Here is a 19048-nt window from a genome sequence, read left to right as displayed (position 1 = left end):
ATTTTAAATGAACTAAAATTTACATGAATATTTATGATAATTATTCATGGCTATTTTTCACTACTATGTATATATAATAGATATATGCATTTCGCTGTTTATTTGGTATCCTTAATAATATGCTTCCAATTTTTTATCACTATCATTAGGTAATGTAATTTTTCGTTATGATAATTTGGTTTCTTGTTTTCCCTCCTTCTTCTAATATACTCAAGAGATAAATTAAAAAAATATATATAAAGCAAAAAAATACGAAAAATTCATAAAATATAAAATTAAAAAAAAAAAAACATATAGAGAATTTTTTTCTCAAAAATAATATTTTTCATTTTCATAATTACAAATTTAATTAATTGAATTCCAATTGACGTGACGAAAAAGGAAAAAATTGAAACGACCGTATGAGCATAGAATAGAATATGTAAATATCACATATCCATATTTATCACTTTATTTATAATTTTCCCTTAGTATGTTGCAGAAACTTTCTAGATTTATTTCATTTCCTAACAAAAAAATAAAAGTAAATAAGTCAAATATATAACAAAGGCATGCATATATATATGTGTAATATAATTAGTGGCAGTTGCAAAGATGGCAATATGATAGATTGTAAAATAAATAAAAATAATTTCAATGATTTATTCTCTTAATTTTTTCTAACCATTCGAAATGCCAATTTTTATGCATCGAGCTAATGTATCTGAACACATATTCGAAATATCAAGGGGTGAAAATTTATCCTTCCTACTTAATATATTTTCTTGTATAAATTTTTGAAATTTTTCTGAATTTATTAAAACATTTGGATCTATATTATTAGACCTTAAACAGTTTTCAAAAAGTTTATACACATCTTTATTTTCCCAAAATTTAAAACTTTTAGTTTGATATATATGTCTGATTCTATGGTTTACTAATAAATTACTATCAACATTATTAATATCAGTGGTTGTACAAATAATTATAATTGAATTAGTATTTCTTTTACTATTTAGATTCCATCTTTTTTCAAAATGTAACTTATCTAGATTTTCGTAAAAGCATAATTTTAATCGTGCAGAAAATTTATCAATAGAATTTGAAAATAAATCATGTTTAAAACAAATATTTTCAATACCATCAAACATAATTATACATGGTTGTAATTTATTTTTTGCATATTCAAATATTTCATTAAGACATTTTTCAGATTCACCCATTACTTTATTAAATATATTAGCGCAATTTATAATAATGGAATTACAATTACATTCTTCTATTATTATTTTTGATATGAAAGTTTTGCCAGACCCACTTTCTCCATATAATAGTATACCTACATCATCAAAAAGGCTTTTATCATAATCTGTATTATTATAATCTTTTTGTCTTCCCCTATGAATAAAATTATGAACAACTTCATTTTTCAGTCTACTAATAAGTTCACTTTCCCCCACTACTTTGTCAAATCCATATGTCTTACCCTTATCATTTTTATTAAACTTTTCAAAACTTTTCTTTTTATATAATTCAATTTCTTTTCCATGAATAAATAAATGTGAATCACATTGGAAATTAAGAGTTTTATTAAAAAAATGGATTTTTTTATTTTTATTTTTAGATATTAATTTTTTAATATTCTTTTTTATATCCACAAAATTATCAACATTGTTTATATTTTCTACAGTATTATTCGAATTTTCATCTTTTCTTATATTTTTCTTTTTTAATAAATAAATAATTCTCTCCTTGTATTCATCTTGAAATAGTTTGATCAAATTTTCTTCACAATAACTATTTGTTATTTTAGAAACATATTGTAATGTTTTAATTGAATATGATAAATTATGCTTTCTATACAAATGCTTTAATATTATATATCTATCTTTATGATGAAGAAAGTTCGGTAAAATAAAAAGAAAATATTTATTTATATAAGGATTTAATTGTAATAATATATTTTCATTACTCTTTTTTCCAATATCACTTTTATTAAATCCACTTGATATATTGCCATCTAAAACTGGAGATACAATAAACATGTGTGCATTTAAATTCAATTTTTTCCATATAAAAATATATTTTAATAATAAAAACATAATACAATTCTTTTTTAAAATCGAAAAGTTGTTTATAAAATCGAGATTTTTTATTAACAAAAAGGAGTATCCTCCATTAAATAAGTTCAATCCTAATGTTTTTCTTTTGATTTTCTTTTCTAATCTGATTTTACCATCTCTTTTCACAAATTTATGTAACAGTCTGAACATTTTTTTTTTCCATACAAGTTGTTTAATCATTGCAATTTTTGTAAAACTAATAAGAATATACTCTAAATTTAGATTCAACGAATCAATCATCTGAATCGTTTTTCTACTTTTCACATCTGTTATTAGAAATTCCTTTAGTGCAATTTCATAATAATTTGGATAAAGTATATTATTTATATAAGTTCTTTTTTTATAATCATATAAATTTATATCTTTTGAAAGACAATTATTATGATCATTTATTTTATTAAGATAGTGTAAATCTATACTATTACACATTTCTTCACTATCTGAAGATTCGAAAAGCCTGACCATTTTTTTATCTTTGTATCTATATTGGTTAATACATGAATTATCTATCTTTGCATTATCCACTGTTTTCCCATTTGCATCGATTTTATAACTACCCTCTATTATGTTAATATTAGAAGTTTTATCATGCTTTGGACTAACAGTATGAATATCAGCATCCTGTTTTGTTTTGCTACAATTTACATCTTGTCTTAATGGCGATAAGTGTGTATATATATATTTACTTCTTGACATATCAAATAATTTGAATGAAAAATTATCTTTATTTATATTTTTTATTTTATTGGTTCTTTTATTATTTACACCTATTTCGATACTATTTAAAAAACGACTGGGATTTATTAAATATTTATAGTCATATACAATAGGGCATTTTTCATATTCAACCATATCAATAATATGAACATTTTCATGGGAGTATTTAAAAGGAAATGATTCAAATATATTCTTTAAAAATTTTGTTTTTTTATTCCCTGATTTTCCACAAAAAAATTGTAAATTTATGTTAAAATGATTTATCAAATTTTGTGGGAGAAAGAAATTCCATAATTCAACATCAAAAATTACAAAATTTTTTATGATCAACAAATTAATTAGTTGCTTGGCTATTTCTTTATATAACGGTCCATTTTTCTTTATAAATTTTTTTAACCATCGCTTTGATACCTTTTTATAATATTCTTTTCTAATATAAATATTGAATAAATATTTGTATATATCAATACGATTGTCTTTTTTCTCTATTCCTTTTATTAGATCATCATTTTCTGTATTTTGTTTTTTTGTTGTCCATATTTCTTTTTTTTCAGTGTCTTCTTTTCCTTTAAATATTGATATATAGCTACTTGGTTTAAAAGAATTTTTTTTTTTCTGAACAGCTAGGGAAGCAGCTTTCATGCATTTTGCATCCTTTATAAATTTGTTGTTTTTATAGGTCCAAATTAGTTCATTATTTATATTACATAATAGTGGGTAGCCCCTTTTTTTAGTTTTCGTTTTTCCATTAAATTTATTTTCTGTGTGTTTTATGTTACTATTCTGTTTCAGGTTTTCTAAAATATATTTAGAGCATTCCTTATGTGACAAGTTTTTTATCCATTTATATTTTTTTTTTTTTTCATCAACTAGCTTTTCATATTCATTATTTTGGACTTTTTTTTTCTGACTTTTATAGCTATTTTCATTTTTTTGGAGATAGGAGAAAGATTTGCTTGAATTACAGTAAACAATAAAATTTTCAAAATACAATTTCTCCATTATTCATCTTCATTATTAGTTACAACATATAAATATTTGATATTGTTCTTTTTATATTTATTTATATGTGGAAGCCAAGTATGAAATATTTTCCTTCAACGCGACTTTTTTTTTGTAGATATTTTACAAAAAAAAAAAGTTGCCTTGAGTAATAATTTTTTTATCACGCAATTTTATTTACCCGTATTATACCCTAATATGGGTGTAAATTTATTGGCAAAAAAAATGTAAAAATAAAATACAAAATTAATAAATGATTATAATAACAAAAAAAATATAAAGTTATAAAAATAAATGAACCAAGGTGAATAAGAGAAGAATAAAAAAGATTCTTCGGTGGAATATCGCCAAAAGTATTATCCTTGATCAATTTCCATAAGGAAAAAAATAATAAAATAAAAGCATTGATATATTTTTTAACGGAATGTAAAAAGAAAAATAGTAAAACGAAATATTCTAAATGGTTATACTATAAGCCACACTACATATTGTGTACTTAGCAAATGGCAAAAACATGAGGACACGAAAAAGAAAGAAAGTCACAATATATAAATCTTAAACAAGTTTGAGAAAAAAAAACCATAATAAGTATTGTTTACAAAAAATATAAATATATTCAAACTCAACGAATTATGAAAAGGGAAAAAAAAACAAAGAAACATATTAAATATATAAGAGATCAAATAAAGGAAATAGAATTAGAATCCAAAATAATAAATAAACACATTAAAAAATTGGAAGAAGAAAGAAAAATATTTCAATTGTCCACTGTTTTATTAGAAAAATATAGTTCTTTTATAAACACCAAATTAGATAATAATTTATCTATCCATATTTTTAATAACACATTTTTAAATAGCTGTGGAATTCTTTTTACGAATTATCCCCATGATGAAATATATTATAACAGCAGTTATAACAACATAACTCCTTATGCCCAATGTGGCAATTCCACTATCAAACGTATTAGTTCAAATTATATTTGTAACGAAAATGACAATATAGAAAATAGTAAATATAATAACATATTTCGGGTAAACCCCCAAAAGGAAAAATATGAAGCAACGTCAAACAAACTAGACGACAAAATTAATAATCAAACAAAGAGAACCCATAGTTGTCATAATATTTATATAAAAAACTATAAAAAATCAAAGGATACTTTGAAAAATAAGAATAATATATACAAACTAAAAAGAGAAACCCTTCACTCCAACTTTAAAGATGATACTAATATCCTATTCGAAGAAAGACAACTTAACAAGTTAAATAATAATTATAACATAATAGATAATAATATGATAGAAAGTGAAAACTATATGTCAAGCGATGCTGAAATGAATGCTAATATCAATATGGGCAATGAAAAAAGTAACATAAAAAATTATAATAAGCTAAAATTATTGAAAATGGGAATCCAAAAAGAGAATATACCATATATGGAACAACCAAATTTGAATTTAAAAGAATCTGTGAATTTTTCTAGTAGTTCAAACGATGAATATAATGCACATAGTTATATAGAATCTCAAAATAATTTAAATAACATTGACTTATATAGTGATATAATTAAAAATGATAAAATTCTACTAGCCTATGAAAATAAAAATCCAAATGAAGAAAAACGTCGTAGCACATTTGGAGGTTTCATGAACAATATAAAAAAAATATTTTTTAATGATAAGCAAAATATGTTAAGTTATAAAAATGATGAAAGCGATTTAATTAATGAACTGGAACTAGAGAAACAGGATACCAATGAAAAAAAAATAAAAAAAAATCCAAACAAAACAGACATGAGTATATTAAAATTTCAATGTGTAATTAAATCTAAAAGAATAAGAATTTATTTATGTGTATGCCCTAATTGCACAAAACAATTTTATCTTTTAATAAAAAAATTTCCAAATAAAAAAATTATATCAAAAGTTTTCCCTCCATCCCTTTTTTCTTCCTTTGTTGAAAATTTAAGAAAAAATAACGAAGACTTTTTTTATCAAAAAGATAAACAAAAATGGGAACAAATATCTAATGAGCAAAGCCAATTCAATACATATCATGATAATATGTCTTCTTCATTCAATTTACCTGATAGTAATTCTAAATTTTGCAATTGCTATATAGGAATAGAAGAAAAGGATAGTAATATTTTTGAGAATTTGGATATGCTAGTTTATTTATAAATATTTTTTTGTACATATATATCCAAAAAATAACGATATACATATAAGTATTTTTTTGTTTAGTCTATTTTTTTTTATTGTATAAAAATAAGACGTTAAATTTATGTTACACACATATGAGTAGTATAGGTCATATTTATACATACTTTTAAATGAACAAAATTTTTATTAACTTTTATTTTCTTAAATTTATATAATTCCATTTTATTCTGGAAAATAACATACTAATCACTTATTTCATATTATTTTCTTTATACATTTTTGTAAATATCACTATTATTATTGTATTTTATATTGTTTTATTTTTTGCCATTCACAAATTATTTTCTTGATAGAAATATTTTTTCATTATATATTTTTTTTCTATTTATGTTTTAATAAATACGGAAATTAAATAATTTTATTTATTTAAATGGACAAATGCAAAGTGAGACTGTTTTTTTGTTCTTTGTTGATCTGGTAATCATTTATCCAAACTTTACTAAAATGGAAATATATCTATGAACATATCATAAATTAACACATAATATATACACACCTATATTATTTTTATGAATTCAATATGTCTCTTAAATGGATACAAAATAAAAAAATACTCATTGCCCATATGTAGAAAATGGATAATATGAATACATGCCATTTCGTAATTTTCTTTTATTCTTAATCTTTTTTTTTTCTTCTATTTTATATTTAGTCTGTTTGTTTTTATCACATTTTACAAGAGATATCAATATGAATTTTGTAGAAATTATGATGAGCAAAAGGTATCACTATACTCAGAGGTAAGAACCTTAAGAACAACATATTGACAACACGCATGAATGCAAACAATTTATGCTTATATATATTTACATCATTAAATGTATATCCCTTTTTTGTAGGAAACATTTTATTTCTCCTTCTATGATGACCTAGTTAAGTCTGAAAATTACTTGGAGGGCATTAACCTGATCATGTATTTATAAAAAAATAACCAATCGAAAAATTAAAATTAAAATTACTAGATAGTAAGGGACATACTTTATTCATTTCAACTGCCCAACTGCCTTATCTTTAGAAATGACGATAGAAGCGAATATCCTAATCGGATAAATGCATTGCAACGTTTTAATATTTGTCCAGGTATTTTAGAAATGAAATAAGTTCAATTATTTTCAGTATCCATCTTTCACCACTTTAACATCCTTATATTGTTTCATTTCTTTTTCATATTTGAAGAAATCATACTCGGAACAATATGGCGTCTGCTAAAATTAGAAACACTTTTTGCAACCCCATACAACTTTTATGTTTATGCAGGTAACCAACTACCATTATTATTACTATGATTGTTTTATGCTCTTATTTTGCTTCATTGAGACATACAATAAGATGCCTATCCAGGTTTATTGCCCAATTTAACAAACTATTTTAATTATCTATTTTTAGCGCTTCTTTCTCAAGCTGCTAGTGTCAGTACACTATTTTTTCTTTCCGTTTATCTAGGTATAAATAGAAACAAATTTTTAAGATGCTTGTAAATTGTAGCTTTTGCTTTGATCCACACTATTCACATATTTTTTTTAGGAAATTCATATTCATCTGGAATCATATTTATAATGCTTTTTTTTTCATGCTTTCGTGAAAAGTTTATAATGAGACTAGCTGGTACTAATCAATATTGCTCAGACATAAAAAGTGAAAAAAGTAGAAAGCCAATTTTTGATAATATTCAACTGCATACATTTCCAATCCCATCGCTTCTTATTATTTCTAGGATTTCCTTTGAGAGAAAATTTTGCTTCTGTTTACATGTGGAGCATTATTTTACATATATACATTATTCTTAGGGAAAAGAAAGTAAGAAAGAATATGAAAACTTATCTGTGTTTATATCGATGTATTATATTGATCGCTATGGCAAAGCAGTATATGGTGTAACGTTGGTACTTAATAGTATGTATGTCATATATTTTATTTGACATGCCATTCGTTTGTTTTCTTTCTCTTTAACAGATATCAGCTTTAAACTATGTGCCCCTATTTTTAAGTGGCTTTTTTTTTTTAATAACATGGCAATTTTCTGTTTTCATTTTGCTAACCAATATTGTTAGTCTCTTTATAGTTTATTTATTGGGATATGAAATAAAAAAAGAATTTAAAAATATATTAATTGTTTTTGGCTTGTCTTATATATTATCTTTAGTCGTTACTTTATTTCCAAGATATATGTTATATACATATTTCCCATATGTCCTTATTTCAATTCTAATAACAATCATATATGGTGATATTATAAATCCAGAAAATAATATAACACTTAAAGATGACCAATTAAAGACAACTAAAAATAAAGAAAGCAACAAAAAAGATAAATCCTTAATTAGTATGTCAATGAATATTTTTAAAAATAATTCAAACACAAATATGAATAACAAATGTGATAATCGAATTAACAAAATAGTAGAAGGGATGAATGAAATTCAAAATAATTTATTTAAAAAAGACAAGATAAAAATAGATGAAAATAAGATGACTAACTTTAATATATTAAAAAAAATAAAATTTATATTAAAAAATGGATTTATATCAGTATTTATATTTTTATTTTTACGTATACTTATAATAAACAAAACAAAAGATGATTCACATGTTCTTTCATTATTAAAAGTCAGATTAAATATAGGAAGCCATAACTTTGATACAATGATATATAGTGCAGGAGGAGAGTTTAAACCCTTTTCAAAAAATATGTTAAATATGATAAAAGAAACAGCTTTATTTGATTATTCTATTATATTTGTAATGATATACATTTTTTATATAATCATATATTTAAAATCTATATACAAGAAAAAAGATATAATAAAATATAATGAATTTATTACTTCAAATTTTATTTTTTTATTAATACAAACTATATTTTTTATATTCCTTATGTTAATAATAGCTAGACTTCGTGTCTTAGCATTACCTCTTATATGTGTCATTTCATCTTTGGTTGGATCCCCTACTTTTTTAAATAATATAATTTTTATTATAGCTAGCCCTTCTTTTCCTTTGGTCAGGTAAATCACAAACATCTCTTTAATTTATATAGATAGCTTAAAATATATATACATTATGTATAGATATACACACCGTTTCTATGGCTTATAAAAAATAATATGAAACTTACAAAAGGCAAATATGTTTATACAATTTTTTATTGCATCGGTATGTAATATATTTACTTTTTTTGCAGAAAACTGAGAAAAGCGACAAAAATCATGATACATATAATTTGCATCTATGAATGGATATATCCATTTATAAAATATTTTCCGAAATATGAATACATAAATACTATAAGAAATGAACCATCGAATTTGCAAAATAATTTAGATTTAATTAATTGGATGAAAATAAATATAAAAGAGGGCGAACCAATATTGGCCGATATACCTACATCTAGCTTTTTAAGATCAACAACCAATTTTAAAATGATTTTACATCCACAATATGAAGATGTAGGGTTACGAAAACGGGTTCAAGATTATTACATGCTAGCTAGTTGTATACCTTTTGCTGATGCAAAAAAATATTATTATGAAAAATATAAAATTCGTTATATTGTTAGTAATATTTATAGATGTGCATCTATAAATGGGGGAACAAGTGCATTTACTTTAGCGGATCAAATAGATTCTAACTATTCTAGATGCACAAATAAAAAAAATATCCGGTTCTGCCAAAAAGTAATATATGATGATACCAATTATCAAACTTTATATAGAAATGGAAAATATAGTGTTATCAAATTTACTTCAAAAGTTGTTGAAGATAATGAACCGTATCAACCATTTGGAGAATCAAAATATGCGGATATTTCATATTTTTTGCCATGGATATCTAGATGTATAAAAACAGATAATAAATGTGCAATCCATATAGCTGAAGTTGCAAGAACTAATTTAGATATATTACAAAATTATAAAATAGCATCCCTTTTATATAATTATATAGAAAACAAAATTTTTAACCACCCTAAAACCAATGATACCAATGATGACAAATTGGGAAATGAAATCCAATGGGATAAAGATATTCTTACAATATTTCATTTAGCTGAATTTTATGATTATGATATGAAAAATGTAAATAAAGCAAATATGTTATATAAAAAAGCAGCCGATTTAATAGTGCCAAATGATATACAGCATAATCAGAATATACCCCTGGCAACTGACCATATGATAAGTAGGACCCCTACGATTCCTCTAACTAGCCAAATACACATACTTTCATCGTATATATACTTTTTACGAGATACAAAAATATTTAAAAGTAAAAATGAATTATTTATTCTTTATAATAAAATCGATAAACTTATAAAAGTAGTTACATTTTCATTAGATAATGGATATTATTATGAAAATATAAAATCAAATGAATCAGATAAAACGGAACAAATAATTAAAATAATATTTTATAAAAAAAATTTAGGGCATATTTTAAATGACTTATGTGAACATGCAATTCATATATACACTATTAAACATGAATACACAGAATATCCATCTATTTATAAAAATATATGGAACTTCGTTAAAAAAGTTTCATATCTAGATGAATGTGTTTTGAAAAATTTTCATATACTTGAAAATAAAGAATTAAATCGAATTGATTATCTCAAATTTTTTTACATCTATTAGTAATTTTTTTTTTTTTTTTTTATGAAACTTGCTTGAGCACTATTTAAAATAAATTCGTGATTCTGTTAGATGCAAAATAAAAGATATGACCAATTTCATTCTACATGTCTAAATGAGATACAACTCATTATATCCTATCCTCATTTTAACAAAAACATTATAAATAAAATTCCAATAACAACAAATGCAACCATAACCCATACTCCTGAAAAGAAAAGAAAAAAATTATAAGTTTATTATATAGAACTTTGCTACTTATCACTACTACATTAGGATCAACCAATTTAAATGCTATATATATACAAACAAACATGATGAATATACCTGTCCATTTCAATCCTTGCATTATAGATGCAGTTGCATCTCCTAGCTTTTCATTTATAGTTACCCAATCTACATAAGTTCTATTTTCTGTTATTGGGGGTAAAAACGGATCTTTATTTGGCTCATCTCGACCATTTCCAACTGGATCAACATCTGCTTCACTCTTTGGCAATATACATGCTTCGACTTCGATATTTCCTCGGATTTTGTTTTTATGTGCAGGGTGCTTACAAGAAATGGAAAATCTGCCAAGTCGGAAAAAATCATATATCAAGTGTTTTTATAATATAACATTGAGAAGAATGAATGAAAAATAGATAAAACATATTCGGTAAAATGAGACAGCCAAAGCAAGCATACCTAGGAATGTGGTAGAATCCCTTTTTTTTACGAGCTCGATAAAAGTGGGAAGACAAATCGAGAGACGATTCACCAATTGGCTCATTGGATGACAAAAGGGCATAATTATGTATTTGAACTTTAATTGTTGTTGAATTTGTAGGAATTTTCACATTATAAACAAATCTCCAATTAAATGTGCCTTTCCCATTTTTACTATTATAATGTATATCTGTATCTCTAATATCTTCTGAATCATCATCTGCATATATACATCTAACAAAGAGACTAACTGTTGAATTATTATCCATAGCTACATTAGAAACTTTCCATACAACTAATCTTAATTGATAATCATCTGGTTCATTTGAGCATAATATTTTAACAGGATTTAAATGTGCAAATTCTTCTGTAAATATTTCAAACCAACATCTTAATGATCCATGTGATATCGTACTATTTTCTAATTTCAATGATCTTAATTCGATTGGCATAATATCATCTAACATTAATTGTTTTATTTTTTTATTAAAATATCTATCTTCCATATCTATATATGTATATCCTATTACTTCATCAGATATAGAACCTTGATTCATTACACATACTTGTATTATTGATTCATCAGGAAATGAACATAATAATTGATAACATCTATTAAATTCAGGTTTATATCCTTGTTTTTTTATATGTCCTGTATCTTTAATATTATGTGATAAACCACCTGGAATGTTTGTTATTTCATCACTGTTTTTTATCCATACATATGTTGTTATATCTGTAGCTCCTGATGGTGGATTTAAACCTCTTGCTTGAATAATATATGCCCTTACTACTAAATTTCGTGTCAATTTATATTCTCTTACTAAATTATCACATGCCTTAACCATTTCTTTTTTCTTATGCATTGTTTTTTCATCATATACATTACATATATATTTTAAATAACCAACTGCTTCTGGTATTCCAGAATCGGTGCATCTAAATATTGTTGCCCTTAAATATGGCAAATCATTTATATCCATATCTACTTCATATTCATATAACATCTCTTCTCTTTGTAATTCATCATGATCATCATCATATGCCAATGATAATTGAAAATTTAACATATCTTCATTGAACCCATAAATTGTTTTTCCACAATTTTCTGTATTATCCAATGTATTAGCAGATGCATATTGTTTATTCATACGGTTTTCATTTATATTTGAAATAGATCTATTATTCGTTGAGTACCCAGTTATATCTACATCATTATCTAATCCCCCTGATTTTTGTGTAAAACATACATGTTCTAATGGATCTTCAATTCGAACATTTGCAAAATCAGGATCATTATAAGGAACATATTCATTATTTATATTTTTTCGATTTTTTTTTTTTTTTTTCGTTTCTTTTTTTTGATTATTTCCATCAGATATTTTGTCATACTCATTCATTGTGTTCATTCCATTTGGGCTAGAGATATCATTTGATTTTATTTTGTTTTCGAATTCTATTGCACTATTTTTGGTTTCATCTATGTCTTCTATTTTATGTATTCCCTTTTTGAACCCATTTTCACCTTCCTCGGGGTCTTCTGCATCTTCATCACCATATTCTAAAAATGGGTTCTCTTCTAACATATTTAATGATAATGCATGGAAAACATTATTATTACCATATTCATCTCTTTCTTCATCTGTTCCTTGTATTTCAAATATATCATTGGACAATTTTTTAGAAAATATTGAACTTTTTTTATATATTAATGCACTATTATATGTTTTCCTTGCCTTTTCTGCATCTTCAATTAGAACCTCTTCCAATAGATGCAGTTTAAACAATTCTATACATTCCCTCTGTTCATATTCATATAACCATGGAAGTAAAGGGTTTAGGGTTATATAAGCAGTACCTACTAAGTTATCATTATTTATAGCATTAATTGAGTTATACCCATTAGATGCTCCACCCGTAAAACCACTACTAGATCCTCTATCCTCCACTCGAACTTCTAAAAAACTATGATGTTGCATACGTTTAGGTAATGCTACATCGAGAGAAAAATATTTTAAAAAATTCCAATTCCCTTCTTTTCCAGATATAACCTTATTAGTAGTTTCATGCCATAAAAATTGAGATGTGTCATCTATATCTCGACCAAAACAAACAGTAACAGATGGATCTTTCAAAGGTTTAAACATACGAATACCAACTAAAAATAAAGAAACATGTCCAGGCAAAGTAGATGGTCTTATATCATCATAAAATGGATATTGATCATCATTAACTACTTTTTCATATGGTACTAATTCAAAAGCAACTAATAATTTTGCTTTACACTTTTTATATTGTGAAGATTTCAAGTTAATCCATATAGGGGATCGTTTCCATTCCATAGGAACTTTCATAATAGGGTATGTACATGAACCCAATAAAATATCATCATTATAAAGAAATGATTTATTTACTGAAAATGCTTCTATTGATATATCTGGAGCAAGATTTAAATTAGTTGGTAGTATAACTTCAACTTCATATGCTTCATAATAATTTGGATTTAATGTATGTAAAATAGTACTTGTTTTTATTGTCTGTCCAGCTATCTCTATTTTTATGTACGGGTCAGGAAATGCATTATATCCTTTAGCTGGAAAATGTAAACCTTCATAAATTAAAGCACGAAAAAAATATCGTGACAATTTATATTCTAACCTTTTAGGTCTTTTTTTATATAAATTACAAGGTATTAAATTTGCAAAAAATGATATATTATAATCATGTGCATCTGTTTCAACATTTTTCATCGAAAACCATTTTGGCTTATTTTCATTCAAAAGTAAATATTTAAATGGTATTCGAACAAAACTTTTTAATCTATAATTATTTAAAATTTCAGAATTCGTATTAAACATATCATCAGATATTTGATTAATGGAACTCATCTTATTTATCTTTTGAATTTTATTTATATCACCATCTTCCCCTTCTGTATTTAAAATACTATTATATATATTCCGTCTATTTGTAATCCAATCAGTAACTGATATATTTGATTTTACATATATATAAAGAAATATATCATATATCTGTTCGTTATTATTTTGTGGTAGAAATATACGAAATTCATTTATTCTTCCTGCACTTTCATTTAAAACATAAGATCCTGCTTCGTTTGGAAGTAGTGGTGGGGTTTTTAATTTATGAGGACCTAATCCACATACACATATAATACTATCACCATTACTATTAAAATTATGTCTTTCATTTATTCCAGTTTCATCAGTTATATTATTCACATTATTAGGTTCACATTCTGCTTGCTTATTATTTCCTTCTACTCCCAATATCTCATAAATATCAGCACAAAATATATATTCTTTATTAGGTGGGTCATGCTCTATTTTTGCTGATTTTATACATATAGGTCCAGGAGCATGAATCTTTGTAATATTCACTCCTAAAAATATACGACCACCATAAAGATAAAATTCTTTTAAACTATCATTAGTAAACATATTTTGAACTTTTGTTATACCTAATATATCATTAATATTTATTCCTTGTGCTGCATTTTTAAAAAGCTTTTCTGCAGTTGTACCAGAAAATAAATAATTCCCAAAGGTGCTTACATTATTAATTGTGTTACCAATACCAGCAACAGACTGATTATTATTCACATTTGGATTATTTCCAAAAGCATGAGGATTACTAGAATTTTGATTTATATTTTGAGAGTATATACTACTTCTTGGAAAGATATAATTTTGAGGATTGTAATAAATATTGAACCATCGTGGAGCTATTTCTCTTTTTAGTATTTCAAAAAAATCAAGTAGAATACTATATATAACAACACCATTTGTTTCCCCATTAATTAATTCTATAATTATATTTTTATCATAACAAGGTGTACATGTAGGTAAATGAACACTTAAGTTCCAAACAGGGTTTGGATCATTTCGTATAATTTTTGTTTTTTCTTCAAATCCATTATGTATTACTCTAACATATGGCTCTAAATTATTTTGAAATAAACTATTAGCATTATTTATAAATTCTATATCTTGCCCTCTAAATATATTTATACATAAATCATAATGTGTTATATGTATATCTATTCCTTTATTATTTGCATATATTTCATTGTCATGCATATTTGTCTTTATACTATCATTTATAATTGGTATCGAATCACCAGGTCCATATACTCCAACCGATATTAATAAATATCCTACATCATCTAAAGGTAAATCAGGATTTCTTAATTTAACCCATATTCTATATATCCAATGCTGAACCTTTGAATATACGTAATTTAAACTAAAAGAACATTTTCCAATTAATGCACTTTGAATTGTATATTTATGTAATACACACACTTCTACACTTGTTCTTTGAAAATCATAATCAGTTAAATCCATAGAAAAATTAAATGATGTATTATATACAACATTTACTGCTTGATTTTTTTTAGCGGTGGATTTTGTTTCATCATTAACTTTTATTTCAATATAAGGATTAGGTATTATCTCTTTTTCATTTGTACTTTCTCGAAAACTCAAATCTTTAACTTCATGTATATCCACCTTTATATTATATTGCGTTTTTTTTCCTATACTCATTTTATGGACACTATAATTATGTTATTTTCCCTTCGTTGCTCCAACCATGTGACTACTATATATTTTTATTTCTTATTTGCCAACTCGATTCGGTACTACCATCCACACACTAACTAAAATGAATGGCTTGCCACCGCTATTATGCGATAAATATTTTAAAAAAAATAATAATAAATAGTAAGTAAAATTTCTGTCTTTTCCCTTAAGACCCAAATCGCTACTTACTTTTCATTTGAAGTTCACAGTTTTAATTGCCAACTTATTAATGCTTGTAAAAAAATATATTCTTGTTTTTCTTTCCCTTTTTTAGTTCGTAGCTTTTGACATAAAAACTAAAAAATATATCATAAAATTGGTATACATAAAAAAGTGTGTAAAATTAATCGGTATATAAAAATATAGATGAGGGTAGGCACAACGGAATAGTGAAATACGGAACGAAAACAGGAGATCATTATGTATATGCACAATGCTAACTAATACGCCATTGCTTTATTATATATTTTTTAGATATATTTACAAATACTATGAACATATTTCTAAGTCCCCCAATGAAAATAGTTCAGTTTTAAAAACAAAAAAGGAAAACAGAGAGGGACTTTATAGCAGTTTGGCATCCAAACAGACGCATGCATATATATTGCCTACCCCTTTATACATGTATATATACACACTTAATATGCATAAATGATGGCCATATATATAGGCATATAATAAATCAATGGGAAAAAAGAAAAAAAGGAAATGAATATGCTTAGGAAGAATTGTGCAAGCAACTTCATCACTTTTTATCTTTCTATTTCAAAATTATGTATATATAGGATATATATGTACATGTATTAATACAATTACACACTTATATATACATACACTTGAAAAAAGAGAGCTTTATATAGTTTAATTACTATATCAAAAGCTCTAGATAAAATTTATATAATATACACAAAGAAAAGAAAACAATATGATCAGGGTGTCATTTTTTTTTCCCAAATGATGCATGTTTAGGGGAATAAAACAAATAACATATAATCATTAAACAAATATTAAAAAAAAATAATATATGTGTAAATAAAATGAAAAATACTAAATGTATTATTTTTCTTTATAATTTTATATTTAAAAAAAAAAAAAAAAGAACGTACACACATTTTATCAGCACGTTTTGCTATAACCTTTTTGAACTCGACTTATTAATAATAATCGATTTTGCGGTACAAAAATAAATAACACAAAATGGTAATAAAATTATAATAATATGCGAAATATAATATATTCCATATTTTTACGAACATTGTTTTTTTTTTCTCCCATATATATATCCCTTAATACTAGCTAAAGTTCTTTTTCGTATTTTCTTTTTATTTTTTGTATTTTTTTTTTTCTTACATATTTAATAGTTGCCATTTTTATTCCCTAAATGGATATTCCAGCTAGCTATTTTATAAATAGGAAATAAAAAAAAAAAAAAAAAAAAAAATAACTATTACAAATAGTAGTAAGCTACTAATAGTGTAAGGAAGAAGGTATGGGTGTGTGTGTGTGTAAGTTTGACAAACTAATATCAACTGATTTAAATTAAAGCAAACAAAATTTGTTATAGAACTTATAAATATTTTTCAAATTTGTTAAGTATAGAAAGAAATAGGAAATGCTATTTGTTTACAAAAAAAAAAAAAAAAAAAATAGAGAGACAAAAAATATATATACCATATAGCTAATATTAGTATCCCTAAAAATGTACTTATTTATTACAGTTGGTTCTTATAAATTTGATGAGTTAATTGAATATATTGATAATAAAGAATTTCACATATTTTTAAAAAAAAATGGTTTTACAAAATTAACTATACAAATCGGAAGCTCTAATTACATACCTAAATTAATATACAATTATAAAAATACAAATTCAACTTTATTACAAAAAGCAAAATATTTTCGATACAAAAGTAGTATTAGTAAATATTATGATAAAGCTAATCTGATTTTAAGTCATGCAGGTGTAGGAACAACATTTGAATGCTTACGAAAAAATAAAAAAATTTTAATCGTTCCAAATATTAAATTAATGGATAATCATCAAATGGAATTTGCTCATTATATGTCTACTTCAAATTATTTACAAATTTGTGATAATTTATTAAATTTAAAACAAAATATTTTGACATGCTTAAAGACGGATAAATATGAAAAACTTCCAAACCCTCAAACAGATAAATTCATATCTGATTTAAAAGATCTCATAAGTTTGTAGTCACACACAAATTCATTACATCAACATACTACCTTTAACTCTTTATGCATACAAAAATATTTTTTTCCCCCTTTCCCATTTTGTTTGTAACTCATCATTTAAAAAATAACTATCTACCAACAACCACTAACCTTAAATAAAATTAAAAAATTGAAATAAATAATTTTAAATCGTTTAGAAATGATCATATAATAATTGAAATTAAGGATAGTAAAACAGTTCATATAATATTTACACATAATAGTATGTACATAAAAATAAAAACTCAAAACATTTTATTTTTTTTAATATAATAACGGTAAAAAAAAAGTGTAATGCATAATGAAAATACGAAATAAATATTGTATGCTATAAATATGTGCACAATAGGATCTGTCAAAATATGTAGTGTCGTTTTGACAAATTTGTTGTGCACATGGTAGAAATAAAAATAATCATGAAAAAAAGCCATGCCACCCAAAACATAAAAACTAGGGCATATAATATAAATAACTTAAAAATATATATGTCCAGCAATATCTGAAAAAAATTTAGGGAAACGCTAACATTGTCAAATGAAACTAAAATATAAATATATATACATACAGGGCTAATCGCATAGAAACATATTCCATTTCTAATATTTATTATAAAATAAAATAGATAAATATATACAAATAGGAATGTGCGCATTGCTATGGCATTTAAAATGATAAGATGTTACTATTTGATTTTATGTTTAAATAAAAAAATTTTATAAATCATCAAACATTTGAATTGAAATTAGGTTGAATATCAAAGGCGGTTGTGTATATTATAGAGAGTGTACTTTTTAATTAAAAGAAAAAAAGCCATAGCATTTAATTCG

The 19048-nt window shown here is 24.4% G+C and overlaps 5 protein-coding genes across 5 annotated transcripts; 3 read left to right on the top strand and 2 right to left on the bottom strand.

Moving 5' to 3' along the window:
- Nucleotides 1-450: 450 nt before the first annotated feature.
- PCHAS_1225300 (AAA family ATPase, putative) lies at nucleotides 451-3821 on the bottom strand (the record flags this gene model as incomplete). Its single annotated transcript, XM_016798919.1, has 2 exons — nucleotides 451-506; nucleotides 665-3821. 2 exons carry the CDS (start codon nucleotides 3819-3821, stop codon nucleotides 451-453), a joined length of 3213 nt encoding a protein of 1070 aa, XP_016654275.1.
- A 632-nt stretch (nucleotides 3822-4453) lies between these two features.
- PCHAS_1225200 (conserved Plasmodium protein, unknown function) lies at nucleotides 4454-6004 on the top strand (the record flags this gene model as incomplete). The annotated part of the gene is made up of 1 exon (XM_016798918.1): nucleotides 4454-6004. One exon carries the CDS (start codon nucleotides 4454-4456, stop codon nucleotides 6002-6004), a length of 1551 nt encoding a protein of 516 aa, XP_016654274.1.
- A 412-nt stretch (nucleotides 6005-6416) lies between these two features.
- Nucleotides 6417-10677, top strand: PCHAS_1225100 (Dpy-19-like C-mannosyltransferase, putative; the record flags this gene model as incomplete). The annotated part of the gene is made up of 10 exons (XM_016798916.1): nucleotides 6417-6463; nucleotides 6699-6786; nucleotides 6886-6959; nucleotides 7062-7126; nucleotides 7223-7303; nucleotides 7433-7489; nucleotides 7571-7651; nucleotides 7761-7843; nucleotides 8000-9051; nucleotides 9228-10677. The coding sequence occupies 10 exons, from the start codon at nucleotides 6417-6419 to the stop codon at nucleotides 10675-10677; spliced, it is 3078 nt and encodes a 1025-aa protein (XP_016654273.1).
- Nucleotides 10678-10817: 140 nt separating this feature from the next.
- PCHAS_1225000 (ferlin-like protein, putative) lies at nucleotides 10818-15950 on the bottom strand (the record flags this gene model as incomplete). Its single annotated transcript, XM_016798915.1, has 3 exons — nucleotides 10818-10882; nucleotides 11002-11246; nucleotides 11362-15950. The coding sequence occupies 3 exons, from the start codon at nucleotides 15948-15950 to the stop codon at nucleotides 10818-10820; spliced, it is 4899 nt and encodes a 1632-aa protein (XP_016654272.1).
- A 1735-nt stretch (nucleotides 15951-17685) lies between these two features.
- On the top strand, nucleotides 17686-18201 carry PCHAS_1224900 (UDP-N-acetylglucosamine transferase subunit ALG13, putative; the record flags this gene model as incomplete). The annotated part of the gene is made up of 1 exon (XM_733717.2): nucleotides 17686-18201. The coding sequence occupies one exon, from the start codon at nucleotides 17686-17688 to the stop codon at nucleotides 18199-18201; it is 516 nt and encodes a 171-aa protein (XP_738810.2).
- Nucleotides 18202-19048: the final 847 nt, after the last annotated feature.

Source organism: Plasmodium chabaudi (genome assembly GCF_900002335.3).
Source record: "Plasmodium chabaudi chabaudi strain AS genome assembly, chromosome: 12".
NCBI classification, from domain to species: Eukaryota; Apicomplexa; class Aconoidasida; order Haemosporida; family Plasmodiidae; genus Plasmodium; species Plasmodium chabaudi.
Note: the sequence above shows the minus strand (reverse complement) of the source record. Positions and strands in the feature narration are given on the sequence as shown.